The sequence below is a fragment of the Hyalella azteca genome, unplaced genomic scaffold (genome assembly GCF_000764305.2).
Source record: "Hyalella azteca isolate HAZT.00-mixed unplaced genomic scaffold, Hazt_2.0.2 contig15258, whole genome shotgun sequence".
In the NCBI taxonomy this organism is placed as follows: Eukaryota; Metazoa; Arthropoda; class Malacostraca; order Amphipoda; family Hyalellidae; genus Hyalella; species Hyalella azteca.
In genome coordinates this window covers 11,590-27,560 of record NW_025945115.1, presented here as the reverse complement: position 1 = coordinate 27,560, position 15,971 = coordinate 11,590, and the positions used below count along the sequence as shown (strand labels likewise).

General features: G+C 37.3%; 1 protein-coding gene across 1 annotated transcript; it reads right to left on the bottom strand.

Annotated features, from left to right (window-relative positions):
• Positions 1 to 670: 670 nt before the first annotated feature.
• LOC108671611 lies at positions 671 to 1,585 on the bottom strand. Its single transcript, XM_018159178.2, has 2 exons — positions 1,369 to 1,585; positions 671 to 1,001 (listed from the first exon to the last, which is right to left on the bottom strand). The coding sequence occupies exons 1-2, from the start codon at positions 1,514 to 1,516 to the stop codon at positions 808 to 810; spliced, it is 342 nt and encodes a 113-aa protein (XP_018014667.2). The 5' UTR covers positions 1,517 to 1,585; the 3' UTR covers positions 671 to 807.
• Between the last annotated feature and the right edge of the window lie 14,386 nt (positions 1,586 to 15,971).

The following is a 15,971-nucleotide window of genomic DNA, read 5'->3' as shown; positions in this document are numbered from 1 at the left end:
GCTGTGCTTAACCGCCCGGCCTCCTCGCCGATTCTGACCAGAAACTAGCGCACAGAGCTGGGATCGAACCCGCGCCTCTCTGCACCAATCTTGGTACTCCGAACTGTAACCACTGGGCCACCCTGCATTAACAAGGTTCATTGACTGTAGACTTGAATTGAAAGTCGCAATGTCTCAAATTGAATAATGACTTGATGATACGATTCGATAATTTTCAGAGATCTTGATATTGGAATCAGAGTTTTTGATTACTCGACATTGTACATTCTCTATAGCTAGATTGATTACTTTAAATTTTAAACACAGTGGCATTTGTCTGTAACAAAAAGCGTACGAGGATTGCGCTCACATCATCTGTTGAGGATACTTCCATTAATTTCATTTTCATTTTTTGAGATCAGCGTACAATCATCATATCAGTTCATAAAAACACATCTACTTCAAATCCGACCTTTGTTGCTTTAGGTTGTAAAAAAAGAAAATATTTGGATCGAATTCGAATAGGAACTCTTTATCTGTTGTACATATGAACGTTTCTAAAAGTGCAGGCTTGAATTACAGACTCTTATTACTGATAGCCTGTTTTTGAAGCGCTAAGCATTCTATGTGCTAATAGATTTTTCAAATTTATGACACAAAGCGATGCTTTCAACTATGATGTGACAAAATTTAAGGTTTTGATCACTGTAAACTTTGTTGTTCATTTACTTATTAATGACAGAGTCTCTGCCGTCTTCAACTACTAGACCATCATCAAGTCTCTGTAGTCCTTGACCTTGATTAATTACTATGTATTTAATGAGGATCTTAGAAGAAAGCAGTGAACTTGATGACTCCCCAGAGAAGGAAGGCCATCACAGGGACGGCTGACGGCGCTGGGGCTGCGGCGGGGCTGACACACAGGGAGGAGGGGCAGTTGAAGAGGGTGTAGTTGCCCATGTCGTACTCCCCGTTGCCGTGGTCCTGCGTCGCACGTCCGCACGTCAGGCCGAACCAGTAGTCTGTTTAGGGTGGGGGGACTGTGATGATATAACATGATTATAAATTTAGTATTTCTAGCCATAGTATAGAGGTTTTTCGGGGTTTTAAAACCAAACCCGTGGTTTTCCTATATGTTGCAAAATGAGCAATCCAGTTAGACATTGTTGGATGTGCACTTCATGGAACTAATTACATAGAAAAAGTTAAACTTTCGATGTTTTTATTCTGGAAGATACGATTTTTAAATTCTATTGATTGTAATTAAAACCGAAAGGTATCTTTTAAAGGGATAAATATTTACCACAAAGTATTCATTTTACTTATGCAAATAAACAAACCAGTTATTTGTGAGCAACAGCAAATAACAACCCCGTACTGATCATTCACCGTTTGAGATCTTGGTGCAAACCGAGTACTCGTCATCAGTGGGACACTGCAGGAGGAATTTGGCCGTGTTGGCCAGCTCGCTGCACTCGCCCATCTGCGGCTCCATGATGACCGGCCACGTGCGCGTGATGTTGGCGCGCCACAACATCGCGATGTCGCGACTTGCTTTGGGGCCTTTCACTTCGGGCAGGCAGACGTAGCACGTGAAGCTTGACACCGCTGCCCAGAAATACAATTATAATCAAAGATCCAGTGCTGTATAAAATCCGGGGCAATGGCTTTTACTTCGGGCAGGCAGACGTAGCACGCGAAGCTTGACACCGCTGCACAAAAATACAAATTTATAGCTAGAAATACAATTATAATCGAAGAGAGACATCCAGTGTTGTATGAAATCCTGAGTAGTGGCTTGTATTAACGGCCTTAACTTCGTGCAGGCAGACGTAGCACGTGAAGCTTGACACCTCTGCCCAGAAATACAAATTTCTTGATAGAAATACAATTATAATCAAAGATCCAGTGCTGTAGGAAATCCAGGGCAATGGCTTTCACTTCGGGCAGGCAGACGTAGCACGTGAAGCTCGACACCGCTGCCCAGAAATACAAATTTATAGCTAGAAATACAATTATAATCAAAGATCCAGTGCTGTAGGAAATCCAGGGCAATGGCTTTCACTTCGGGCAGGCAGACGTAGCACGTGAAGCTCGACACCGCTGCCCAGAAATACAAATTTATAGCTAGAAATACAATTATAATCAAAGATCCAGTGCTGTAGGAAATCCAGGGCAATGGCTTTCACTTCGGGCAGGCAGACGTAGCACGTGAAGCTCGACACCGCTGCCCAGAAATACAAATTTATAGCTAGAAATACAATTATAATCGAATAAAAACATCCAGAGCTGTATGAAATCCTGAGTAGTGGCTTGTATTAACGGTCTTAGCTTCGTGCAGGCAGACGTAGCACGTGAAGCTAGACACCTCGGCACACACATACAAATGTCTGGCTAGAAATACTATGGTGTATTTAGACAGGAAATACCAGGAAGACAGTTGCTTGCATCAATGACCTTTACTTTGGGCAAGACAGCGCGGAGCAACAGACCGCTAATAAATTCGGACAAATTATTTAATTAAAATAGTTTACATAATATGCGAGGTTGATTAATTTCAAAGACACCTTCCACCGAAGTTCACCCGATCTCCAGGAAGGAGAACCGAAAGAGTAAATTTGATTCTTCCGACATTCTAAAATAATTTAAAAGTTACAAGGATGGATTAACACATACAGGAGAACGTCTCTTGAAATTTACACTACGCAGTGATGAATGTTCCACACAGTAGTCGTTTATTACGTGGCCAACAGAATAAATTGTTGTCTGGTTGGATGAGAGAATTTTTAGCATGAATTTTTCATAAAATTATTGCAAAATCTTCAGATAGAGTCCGTTATTCAGTCTATGTTTGCAAAGTAAAAAACTGTTATGACCTATACTCCTGCGTTACGGGGAATTTCTCGTATACAAAAGCTCTTCCCATCCGAGCACGGAGACGATATTGCTTTTGAAATTTCCCATGATGGAAGAAAACGCAAAAAAATATTGAAAAATGTCCGAGACAGCCGCCTATCAAAGATTTCTTAGCTTATTGGAAATACATAATGTCATATTATCAAATTTGAAAATCAGAAAGTTATAGATATGAAGAAAGTTCGGCGTAAAACTTTGGTTGGTTACGTAATGCGCGCGGAAAATGTATGTTTTTGTGCGAGAAAGTGTACGAGGTCTAATAATAATGAACAAAAAATATAACTCAGTACTCACTGCAGTGAGTGACAGAGAGCGCATTTTCTCGTCGACGAAAACGTGAAGTCACGGACGGACAGACGGACGGACGGACGGACAGACGAACATGGAGAGCACAATAGTGCATTTTCCATAAAGGAGAAAATGCGCTAAAAATGTCGTAAATACCGCATATGAGAGAATCGATATCGCTGCACACACCAGATCAGCTTCGTTTTTCGGAGCTCAAGCACTGCGGTGCGCGTCTGTTCAGCCTCATTGTGTTTTCTGCGGACAGCTCCGGCCCAAATCTTCCTTGCGAAATTTCCTACGATTCGCGGTCCGGATGAATTTCTAAAATATCTCGTCTACTCGCTCCGACTTCTGCTAGTGAAGGTCTTCTCTGATTCAATATTCTGCAGTGAGCCGCACCAGATGCCAATTTCCAGCAGGCGTTGAAATGGATAAAAGTTTGCTGAAGGAGCCCTCTTCTTTGGCCGGCGTGCATACGCGAGCTGTCGATCGATGGAAACGTCGATTACGGGTTTAATGCAAAAAATATCTGATTTATAGTTAAAGGTAAATAAAGTGACTTACAGTTCAGAGTTAACCCACCATTCATGAAATATTACCTTAGTCAAGTGTCCTATGGTAGGAAAAACTACGAAATTTAATATATCTTCACTTCAGTGACTGTTTTGACCTCAATTGTTAACATTTCTCATTCGTCACTGAACGATATTTTTCATTCAGCTTGCTCAACTTTACTACATTTACTTACTGTACTTTAAGCTTCGTCTTAATTTCACCTAAATTGTCTTCTTTCGCTTAGCCACTTCAGTTCTGCTTCAACCTCTCTTCTGTCAGTGTTTGGTCAATATAAAGAATAGCAAAAATCTTGACATCTTCACCAAACTATACATTCATTGCACGGTATTTCTTCTCGCGTAATTACATAGCACACAAGTAAAGATCTCCAACATTTCGCTACGAGTTTTCAATGCTTGGAGTTTTCTTAATTTTACGAGAATTAATTTCTATTTCTACATCGTCCAACGGTTTTGAGGGAACTGAATATTTTTGGCGGACGTGCTATTAGAAATGAAATATATCGCATTTCCAGGTACGATAGACCTTATTTCTAAATAAGATATATATTATTTCCAAATAAGATTTACCTTATTTCCATATTAGATATGCATATCATATTTTCGAATAAGATATATCTTATTTCCAAATAAGTTGTATCTTATTTTCGAATAAGATATATCTTATTTCCAAATAAATTGTATCTCATTTTCAAATAAGATATGTCTTATTTCCAAACGACCGGAATCAAACTTCGTTTGATGCACTCGTCTTTTAAGATAGAAAGACTCCTTAAAAATAATAATCAGGGCCTATACTTTCAAAAAAGTTAAGTGATCGTAAGTTCATCAGCCAATCATTGACGGCCTTTGAAGCAAAATCCACCAATCATAGGCAAGAAAATAGAGCGTAAGTACTTACGTTCACTTAGCGAGTTTTGAAAGTATGGCCCCAGGTCATGACGAGAAATAATAATCATCGTCATGGAGCGCCGCCACATTTCCAAGACCAAATTTATGAAGAGAGCGCATGCAGGACCCAACCTGAGAGGAAATATTTGGAACATTTCTTTATGAGATGAATCTTCATTGAGAGCATACAAAAGGATTGCTGGGATGCTGAGGTTCTATCCTTACTGAAGAAAAGTACTGAATAACAGCCTTAACAGGAGCTCCGGATCGACAAGAAATTTTAAAAAGAAGAGAAAATTATTCGTACACACGAAACATTTTTGATGCAGTCTTGATGGAGAATAGAAAAAGCTTTTATAAAAAAAACCTAGAGTGGTTTTTAGGCGGATAGTTCCACGATAATTTTCCCATCTATACGTTATATTAAATTAATTAAATTTATATATTCCACTTAGCTAAAAGGTATTTTAAGTTTTAGCAGAGTAAGGTTACTCGCTATATGATTTTACTGATTCGGCAAAGGAATAATATGTGTCGTGCCAAATCTTTCCACGTTTTGTTATTTTCAACTCCTGTAATACTTCGTTATCGCCGGATTGAGGACGCGTGCCATTACAGCCACCACGTCCAAAACCTGACAAATAAATCTATCAAGTTTCCTCGAAAGAGAAACATTGTAAATAAATCTCCTTAATTTAACAAGTCGTCTAGGGTGACATCAATGCAATTGAATAATTTAGTTAACTATTCGACCATCATTCCCAGACTTGGGAAGTCTAAGTCCTAGATCTTGTACCTGTTTAGCAATGCATCTGATCCTGGCTCAGTGCATGCAGCGTCAAAAGTAATCATCAGTGTTTTTACATACGCGGATATGCTACCTCGAAAAAATTCTGGTAAATATTTCATAGGCTCATACTATTTGAATATTTGGAAGAAACTGACCGCAAATGCGACGAATGTTTCCACGCGATATCTGTTTCTCACGGCCATTAACTTTTTACAGAAATAAATTTTTATTATGTATTGAAGTGTTGTTTACTAGTATACGATTACCTCTGTAGACGTAATCGAGTAGTTTATGCGTTGTTCTCTTGCTGCCTGTGCAAAAGAACCGAGAAATAATCGCCGAGGTTGAGAGTTCCATCATCATCCTGAGTTACTTGTATGCTTGGCCTCAAATAACCCTGAATGCCCAGCCGTTGGGTGATATAATGACAGCGATAATTACATCACACAAGAAAACCTCGTCTAGTTGATCGCTGCCATCTTGGGTCCACTGGGTTTATCCCGCAAAAGATCGTTCGTAACATTAGTGAGTCGTTCACTGCGGCGTAGACGAGCAAACTGCGACTAATTGGAGTGAGAGACATGTTAAAAAAATCATTTTCAGTACAGATTTTTTCCTTATGTTCGTAAACTTGCATAAACTTGCATCTTTTAGGTGCTTATACACGGGGATAGTATTAGCTCGCTGCACACACCAGATCAGCTTCGTTTTTCGGAGCTCAAGCACTGCGGTGCGCGTCTGTTCAGCCTCATTGTGTTTTCTGCGGACAGCTCCGGCCCAAATCTTCCTTGCGAAATTTCCTACGATTCGCGGTCCGGATGAATTTCTAAAATATCTCGTCTACTCGCTCCGACTTCTGCTAGTGAAAGCCTTCTCTGATTCAATATTCTGCAGTGAGCCGCACCAGATGCCAATTTCCAGCAGGCGTTGAAATGGATAAAAGTTTGCTGAAGGAGCCCTCTTCTTTGGCCGGCGTGCATACGCGAGCTGTCGATCGATGGAAACGTCGATTACGGGTTTAATGCAAAAAATATCTGATTTATAGTTAAAGGTAAATAAAGTGACTTACAGTTCAGAGTTAACCCACCATTCATGAAATATTACCTTAGTCAAGTGTCCTATGGTAGGAAAAACTACGAAATTTAATATATCTTCACTTCAGTGACTGTTTTGACCTCAATTGTTAACATTTCTCATTCGTCACAGAACGATATTTTTCATTCAGCTTGCTTAACTTTACTACATTTACTTACTGTACTTTAACCTTCGTCTTAATTTCACCTAAATTGTCTTCTTTCTCTTAGCCACTTCAGTTCTGCTTCAACCTCTCTTCAGTCAGCGTTTGGTCAATATAAATAATAGCAAAAATCCTGACATCTTCACCAAACGATAAATTCATTGCACGGTATTTCTTCTCGCGTAATCACATAGAACAAAAATAATGATCTCCAATATTTCGCTCTAAGTTTTCAATGCTTGGAGTTCTCTTATTTATACGAGAATTAGTTTCTACATCGTCCAACGGTTTAGAGGGAACTGAATATTTTTGGCGGACGTGCTATTAGAAATGAGATATATCGCATTTCCAGGTACGATAGACCTTATTTCTAAATAATATATATATTATTTCCAAATAAGATTTACCTTATTTCCATATTAGATATGTATATCATATTTTCACATAAGATACATCTTATTTCCAAATAAGTTGTATCTTATTTTCAAATAAGATATGTCTTATTTCCAAATAAGTTTTATCTTATTTCCAAATAAGATATATCTTATTTCCAAATAAGTTGTATCATATTTTCGAATAAGATATATCTTATTTCCAAATAAGTTGTATCTTATTTTCAAATAAGATATGTTTTATTTCCAAACGGCCAGAATCAAACTTCGTTTGATGCACTCGTCTTTTAAGATAGAAGGACTCCTTAAAAATAATAATCAGGTCATGTCGAGAAATAATATTCATCGTCATAGAACGCCGCCACATTTCCAAGACCAAATTTATGAAGAGCGCGCATGCAGGACCCAACCTGAGAGGAAATATTTGAGAACATTTCTTTATGAGATGAATCTTCATTGAGAGCATACAAAAGGATTCCTGGGATGCTGAGGTTCTATCCTTACTGAAGAAAAATACTGAATAACAGCCTTAACAGGAGCTCGGGATCGACAACAAGTTTTAATAAGAAGAGAAAATGATTCGTACACACGAAACATTTTTGATGCAGTCTTGATGGAGAATAGAAAAAGCTTTTATCACAAAAAAAACTATAGTGGTTTTTGGCGGATAGTTCCACGATAATTTTCCCATCTATATGTTATATTAAATTAATTAAATTTATTTATTTCACCTAGCTAAAAGGTATTTTAAGTTTTAGCAGAGTAAGGTTACTCGCTATATGATTTTACTGATTCGGCAAAGGTATAATATGTGTCGTGTCGAATCTTTCCATGTTTTGTTATTTTCACCTCCTGTAATCCTTCGTTATTGCCGGATTGAGGACCGAAGGTTAGGACGCGTGCCATTACAGCCACCACGTTTAAAACCTAACAAATAAATCTATCGAGTTTCCTCGAAAGAGAAACATTGGAAACAAATCTCCTTAATTTAAAAAATAGTCTGTGGTGGAATCAATGCTATTGAATAATTTAGTTAACTATTCGACCACCATTCCCAAACTAGTGAAGTCCAACTCGGTGATCTTGTCCCCGTTTAGCAATGCATCTGATCCTGGCTCAGTACATACAGCGTCAAAAGTAATCATCAGTGTTTTAACGTACGCATTGATTCCTTTCACTTATACGGATATGATATCTTGATATTAATAAATATTTCTCAGGTACATACTATTTGAACATTTGGAAGAAACTGACCGCAAATGCGACGAATGTTTCCACGCGATATCGGTTTCTCACGGCCATTAACTTTTTACAGTAATATAATTTTATTATGTATTGAAGTGTTATTTACTCGTAAACGATTACCTCTGTAGACGTAATTGAGTGGTTCTTGAATTGTTCTCTTGCTGCCTACGCAAAAGAACCGAGAAATAATCGCCGAGGTTGAGAGTTCCATCATCATCCTGAGTTACTTGTATGCTTGGCCTCAAATAACCCTGAATGCTCAGCCATTGGGTGATATGTTGACAGCGATAATTACATCACACAAGAAAACCTCGTCTAGTTGATCGCAGCCATCTTGGGTCCACTGGGTTTATCCCGCAAAAGATCGTTAGTAGCATTAGTGAGTCGTTCACTGAGGCGTAGACGAGCAAACTGCGACTAATTGGAGTGAGAAACATGTTTAAAAAAATCAATTTCAGTACAGATTTTTTCCTTATGTTCGTAAACTTGCATCTTTTAGGTGCTTATACACGGGGATAGTATTAGCTGCAAGTATTCGCACTCCAAATATTGTGTTGATTTATCCAAGATGAAAGTCAATATAATCACTTGCACTATGTTTGCAAGGGTTACGTATTCAATAAGGTAATGCAGTCTTTGTGATGCTTGTAGGACAAGAATGCCGCTATTAAGAATGAAGAATTAATCTTCTCTGTCAGAAAATATTAATTACAGAGAATGACTCATCAGCACTTAATAAGTAAATCACATCACATAAATGAGCATAATGTATCACCAGCACAGACTATATATATAGGTAATGTTTTCAACCGCACACGACTTGACCGTTAATAAAGCAAAAGTCGCACATATAACATAACATAACATAACATAACATAACATAACATAACATAACATAACATAACATAACATAACTTAATAAGTAAATCACATCACATAAATGAGCANAATGAAGGGAGGTACTGGGATAAAGCTAGAGTATTACCTAAAAACCTAAAACCATGTGGAACAAACCAGGTAAAAAAGTTCGAGATATATTATTTAAATCCTTGCACGCAATTGGTTGCGATTGATCGTAAACCTGCTTACACGATTCGGCGAGCAAATAACCAATATTAATTATCATAACGTCACTATGACATGACAGTATTTAATTACACTTACGAGCAAATTTGATTGATAAGGGATTAAAATTTGCAGACCATATTGACATTAATCAGCAAGCAAGTAGACTACTTGCATAAAATAATGTATAAAACATGAATGATCCATAATGATGGATGGTATAATGCAAGGGTATAGGATGGCTTAACGTACGTGTCGACTTATCACTTACCTGCTACGAGGACCAGAAGAAAGATCGCCGCCTCGAAGGTAATGTTCCTCCGTGATAAATTCATTCTCGTCCTCGGAATTTTCAACTTTAATTCGTTATGGCACTTTTTTGTTCATGTAATTGATAACGGCAAGTAATTTGTTCGCAACAAGCAATATATTATTCTGCGGCAGAAAACCTGAAACGTGTTATTGTGAATTTTGCTAGTGTTGGTTAAAACTAAATGCCTAAAACCTTTTAATTAAAGCTACACTTTTAATAATTTACATTGTTATTTTCTCTTTAATCCCATAAAATAATAGTAAAATTATCACCGATATGTTGGCAAACTCATTTTATGGTTTTAGAGAAGAACTTTAATTTTATTTTCTCTGTGTTTAGAGAAGAACAAAAACAATTCTTATATTTAGTAGGCCTGGACTCGTAATACGCTCGCTGTAAATCCATGGGGAACTCTCCATCATGACTACGTGGAGCCCAGGTCTGAAATTCAATTTAGAAATTTCTGTTTGCTGGAAAAATTATTGAAAATTACCTAAATTATTAAAAAAATTAATTAATTAAAATTATTGAAAATTATGTTGAAAATTACTATGATATATGCGGCTTTTCTTCCCACCAAAACACAATTTCTTATCATGCTGTTATAAAACGCCGACTAGAAGATTTTTTTGGTAAATGTAGAAGGCAGCTTATTTCCAAAACAAAAAAGTTTTTAAAAGTTTTCATCCTGAGAGCCTTAAGACTAAGTACGATGGCGTCGCAAGCTTCAATTTACCTTTTTACTATTAGTGCTTCTATTTATAACTCATTTCTTTTCATGTTAGTCTTTAGATTCTTCTAATAAAAGCTTAATTTTTGCCCATTTAATAGGGAACTTCAGCGCTTTACGTCGTCCTAAGGTCGTCTCGCAGTCACGTCCTGCGCTGGTAGTGTATCACTTCATGGGTCAATTTCCCTGTATTTTGAAAAACAACCGAGGCGTCGCAGGCCTTGGTGGAAACCGACAGCTCTTTAGGGTCAGTTTTTGTTGCTTTGAGCAAATATCATCATTTACTGGGAAAGATTAAACAAGAATCTGAAAGCTGTTCTAGTATCAAGGGAAACATTGTTGGTATTTTTTCAAATATCCCATCAAATTTTAATCTAATTACATTGGTAATATGTATAGGCCAGTCTGCTTCTTCTCCAATGCTTTTTTTCGTACCGAACAGTTACTGACTCAGTACTTGAAAAGTTTTCTCGTCATTAAAAGAAATTTCAAAAAATCGGTATAAGATCTATTTACGTCAAACTACTGCTTATTATTCACCCATACATGGGATTTGATGAAATTTGCTACAACTATCTTGCTTTATATTCAAGGAAAGACTTGATTATCACTCTCCTTAACCTATGAACGTTGTTCTACCATCTTTTACGTCGAATAACATTGCTTAAATCAAGTACTTCAAATTTTTTGTTACCTAATCCTCCGTTATTCTGTTACTTTAAATTTCGATTTTATGCTGTTTGTTAACCTCACTGTATCATTGACAAACCATGAATTTTTCACTGAGAAACTTCCTTCTTTAGAGAGCTTACATCAATTTAAATTCAGATAAAAATATTTATGAATCACAAAACGATATTTGCATATGTCTTTTAAGTTAGAAGCTTAGAAGGCTATTTAATGAGTCCTCGACTAATAATAAAAGGATTTTCATTGAATGTTGTACGTATACCAAGCCTTTCTCCATGAGAGCTGTCGCTTCAAAATCTCTTAAGCTCTTTGCGTGTGCCCTGTATATATTTTCTTCATCGAACACGGTTGCTAATATTTTAATGCCAACGGGTTAGAATTTACATATTCAAATGGAAGCTAACTTTTAAAATCTCAGGATGTGCTCAACAGAAACATTTGAGAATTTCCGTTTCTTCTTATTTGAAATTCATACAAGTTTTTATTTTCCGTTCTGGGCGCTTGAACTAATGTATTCGAGCTGCTCTACACAGGGCACAACTAAAAGGAGTTTTTAGCTAATTCCTTTGTTAAATAACCTCAATTAGCTGACTGAGTTCCAGGCACCCGGCTACATTATCACTGCAATGCATGACAAATGGATGGCCTGAAACTTTCAACGCTTATCGTTGAGTGGCATTTGTTAACAAAATTGCCGTTGAGTGCGAACAAAATACAAGATTGTACATCGCCATTTAGAAGCACTCTCGATGTTTGATTGATATCTTGAACTTGCCCGCTCAAAATTGCGTTAAAATTATCACTTTGATGCTCTAGTAAGTCATCTTGTTACTATCTAACTTTAGCAAGAAAAGTTCCTCGATGTACTTGCAATTTCTTGTAAGCTCTGCATATACTTGACGTGACTGTTATTGCGTTAGCACGAAACTGCAAACTCGCCTCTGAAGTTACTGAAGCAGCTCCGTCTAGTGATTCGCAAGTTAGACCCAGCTACGGATCCTACCAAAGACTCGGGTATTGAATTAGCAACATATTGTTTAAAATCACTGGTGAGGATTGTTTTCTGGTGAATATGTTAGAGCTCCTTTTGTGGTGAAATTGGTGAAAGTCACTCAGATGGCCTTACATTGAATGGCGCCCAAGCATGTATGTGTTCGTAAATTGGATACCTCAGTCGTGCATGGGAATTCATTACATTTTAAAATTACAAGTCTGATGAATCTTTTCAAACGTTTTTCCATCTACGATATACCCGTGGCTGAATCATAACATTGTGTTGCCTTCCTTATCACAGTTGAAATGATAATTGTAAACACAATTTTTTTTCACACAATGTCAAGTAGGGATTTTTGAATTATTCTGTGTGCAAGAAAAAACAAACTTCACAAAAAAATATTGTGCGAGATTTTTTACGTTTACTTACGAGTTAGGCTTGAAATAATTATTGTTTAACACATTTTAAGATAATATTATCGTTCAGAAAATGTAGACACGACGCTGGAGGGTGGCCAAGATAGGTGCTCAAACGTTCTATTTCATTGTATGCATACAACATAACATGATTTTACTCACTCATTCTCTTATAGAACAATGTTTTAATCTCCATCTCATATGGAGGGTTGAAAATTTGGGAGAGTCTGTGCTGCTACCTTTTCTTCACAAAACCCTTATGACAACAACAAATTCCGAACCAATCATTCTGTTTGATAGAATGAAACTTTTACATGTTATCTTTCAATTATCCAATTGCAATTGACGTTTCTTTACCGGTAAATTTCAAAGGCGTTTATACTTACGCCTGGATCGGTGCTTCTGGGATCTGAGCTAAAGCGTATTGTATTTTTGGGTCTTTATTAAATCCTGAGTTCTCTATTATTATGTATGTATGAAATTCTGTCTCTAAAGCATTGAAATAAAGAAAAAACGTAATTTAGACGACAATATACTTCTCGCTTATGAATATGTGCTGATCTCTCTGCATGCTCTGTTTGTAGAATGTACGACAGGAGAGGGTTTGAGGGTGAAAGACGGCAGCACTTGTAAGGACATGTAACTTTTAACATTCAGGTTTTAAATACTTTTGATCTATTTACCTTATTAATAATAGCACAAATTACTATAACTTCTTGTTGATAAACTAATTTTATATTTTTTATGTGATGTGATAAAAGCATTTCTGTTAGTCGCACGCCGTAACACTCTTGTATAATATCAGCTCACCACAATTCTTTGAAGAATGTCAGTGAAGCGGGTTTTTATATGGGGCTCCTTCTCCCTGAAATTGCATGAAAGGTAACAGTTACTGAATTATTGTGAAAACAATGCAGACAAACAGTCATCCATCATCATTATAAATTTGCATCATCAATAACAACAACAGCTGATGCCAAAACTTCAATGTAAGAATAACATTGAACTTGCGATTACGGGGTGATTTTTTTCTGGCTGCGACGCTAGGCTCAGGATGCGAAGCACAGTCTTCGCAATCACAAGTTGTCTGCGTCCAAAGTTCCGATGACCACGGGATCGTCAAGTTGAGGCTGCGCAACAGAATTGCCGGAACTTGCTGCTCGAATTCCATGAATTTATCCCTTGCTGTACGAATTCCCTGTGCTTGTTTTTCCTGTTAACATGACTTAGATAACTGAATAACGCTTGAACAAGATGCTCCTTTTGAGCATATAAGTCTTTTTGCATTTGTCCTTTCATAATTAAACTCCATATACATTTTTTTAGTTAAAACTGAACCGATGCAAACCAATTTCCCGTGAATCATTTGTAACACTCTAACACCAATGTACACACAAAAAATTAAAAAATTCATCAATTTTTCCGTAAAAAACACCCTTGAGCGTAATCTAATATACCAGTTCTTTATAGGATTTAACGAGAAACAAACAACATGCCGCATTCTATGTCTCACGGGAGAATATTTGATAGAGATCTATAGAATTGTCCCAGACTCTTCCTCTGGCGAACGTTTATGGCAGGTTTGTGCAATTTTAGCGATCGTTTCGTACGTATGCAGATGGAAGCAACGAACTCAAAGATCCGTGTATTTTCGTCCCTGAACACCGGACTTCAAAGGCCAATAAAATGCATTCCAGCGAGGAGGGCGCAAGGAAATCCTCCTCATGCTACTGGACTCGACAGGTTCTTGTCGTCCATCAAAACAAAGCAGCTTTGTCGTAGGTTCCTAAACTCAATTGCATCGCCGGTTCAATCGAAAGGCTGGACTACTTCAATGTTTTTCAGCTTTGATTGTTTATCCTTGCAATAACTGGCAGATATACGTGCATGATGGCGAGTGGTCCCTTGAGGAACGGAGTGATGAGCGCACCTTGGTCGTAGCTGTAGGTGCCTGCTGTTATGCAGCACGTTTTATTTATAAATGAAAGTTATTGAAATTCTGCAAATATTAATTTAGATGTAATAACGCACAAAATATTTCTGAAAATTATTTTGTATGTATTTATATTAATATATACTAATTCATAATGTAATAAACAATATTAATTTTTTAATTAATTTATTGATACTGGATACACAATTTGAGCCGTGTGCCCGTTGAGCCGTGTGCCCGTAGAGCCGTGTGCCCGTAGAGCCGTGCGCCCGTTGAGCCGTGCGTCCGTTGAGCCGTGCTCCCGTAGAGCCGTGTGCCCGTAGAGCCGTGTGCCCGTAGAGCCGTACGCCCGTAGAGCCGTGTGCCCGTAGAGTCGTATGCACGTAGAGCCGTGTACCCGTATAGAGCCGTGTACCCGTAGAGCCGCACGCCCGTCACGTGTACGTGCCTCTGAATTGATGAGGCGGAGGGCCGAGGCTAAGTCTAAATTCTTGATAATATTTTAGTCCTTTTATTTTCAGATTCAAAATTTTTTTAGTTTAAAAACAACACAATGAAAGACGAAATTTTAGGACTTTTGATTGTGTCATTGCAAATCACATTGCAATCAATTCAATTTGCTCGAGAAAGTGCAAATCAAATTCAATCTCAGGTGGATTCTTGTATTTCAAAACTTGTATGTTTTTTCACTCACCTTGAAAGGATGTTGTATTAAATTATGTGAATTAAGTTAATGCTAAGTTAATGTAAAACTAGGCTACATTAATACGATTGAATCTATGCCCAAATAATAAATGTCGGAATGACATAGGTAAGCTTGATTCGACAGATATGTCGGCGATCGCTTTTTTTAACGAGTTCACATTCGACCCTTGTCGAAATTTTTAGGATTCAACTTCTTCGAAATTCTGCTGGTCTTAAAATGAAAACATGAACCTACCAGAAAATAAACTAGGCCATCGAATGAAGAAGTCATGCATACGAGATTGATTTATAATGAGACAATATGAAATATATTAATAAGTACAAACCAATTATCTCATGAAAATATTACGAGCTCATCCTAATATGTAATGTTGAGAGAAAGAGATTTAATTAAGAGTCGCAAAGTAAATACAGGCGAAATTATTCAACATAATTGTAGGTCTGAGCAGTTTGCCAATTTGAAGTTCAAAGCATAAAAATCAATAGCATATTCGAAGTTCAAATAGCTTTTGGCTTCAATACAAAGTTTTTCTCTACATGATAAAAGCAAAGTTAGCTGATAGTTAATCTCTGTGTAAATAGAAGCAGAATTCGTCAAACTAAGCGTTTAAAATTACAAGAAAAGCCCATGTGAGGACAGTTTGAACTGCTTGTGTGGTGCGACATATCAGGAATAAGATGTAAATTATTTTCAAGTAGAATAAATTTATTTCTTTCGCTTATGCCGAATATCGCGTAAAATTGCATATGAACGGCGAAATGTTTCCAGATGTATTACTAATTTTTTCCGTTCCGCATAAATTTTGATAGTA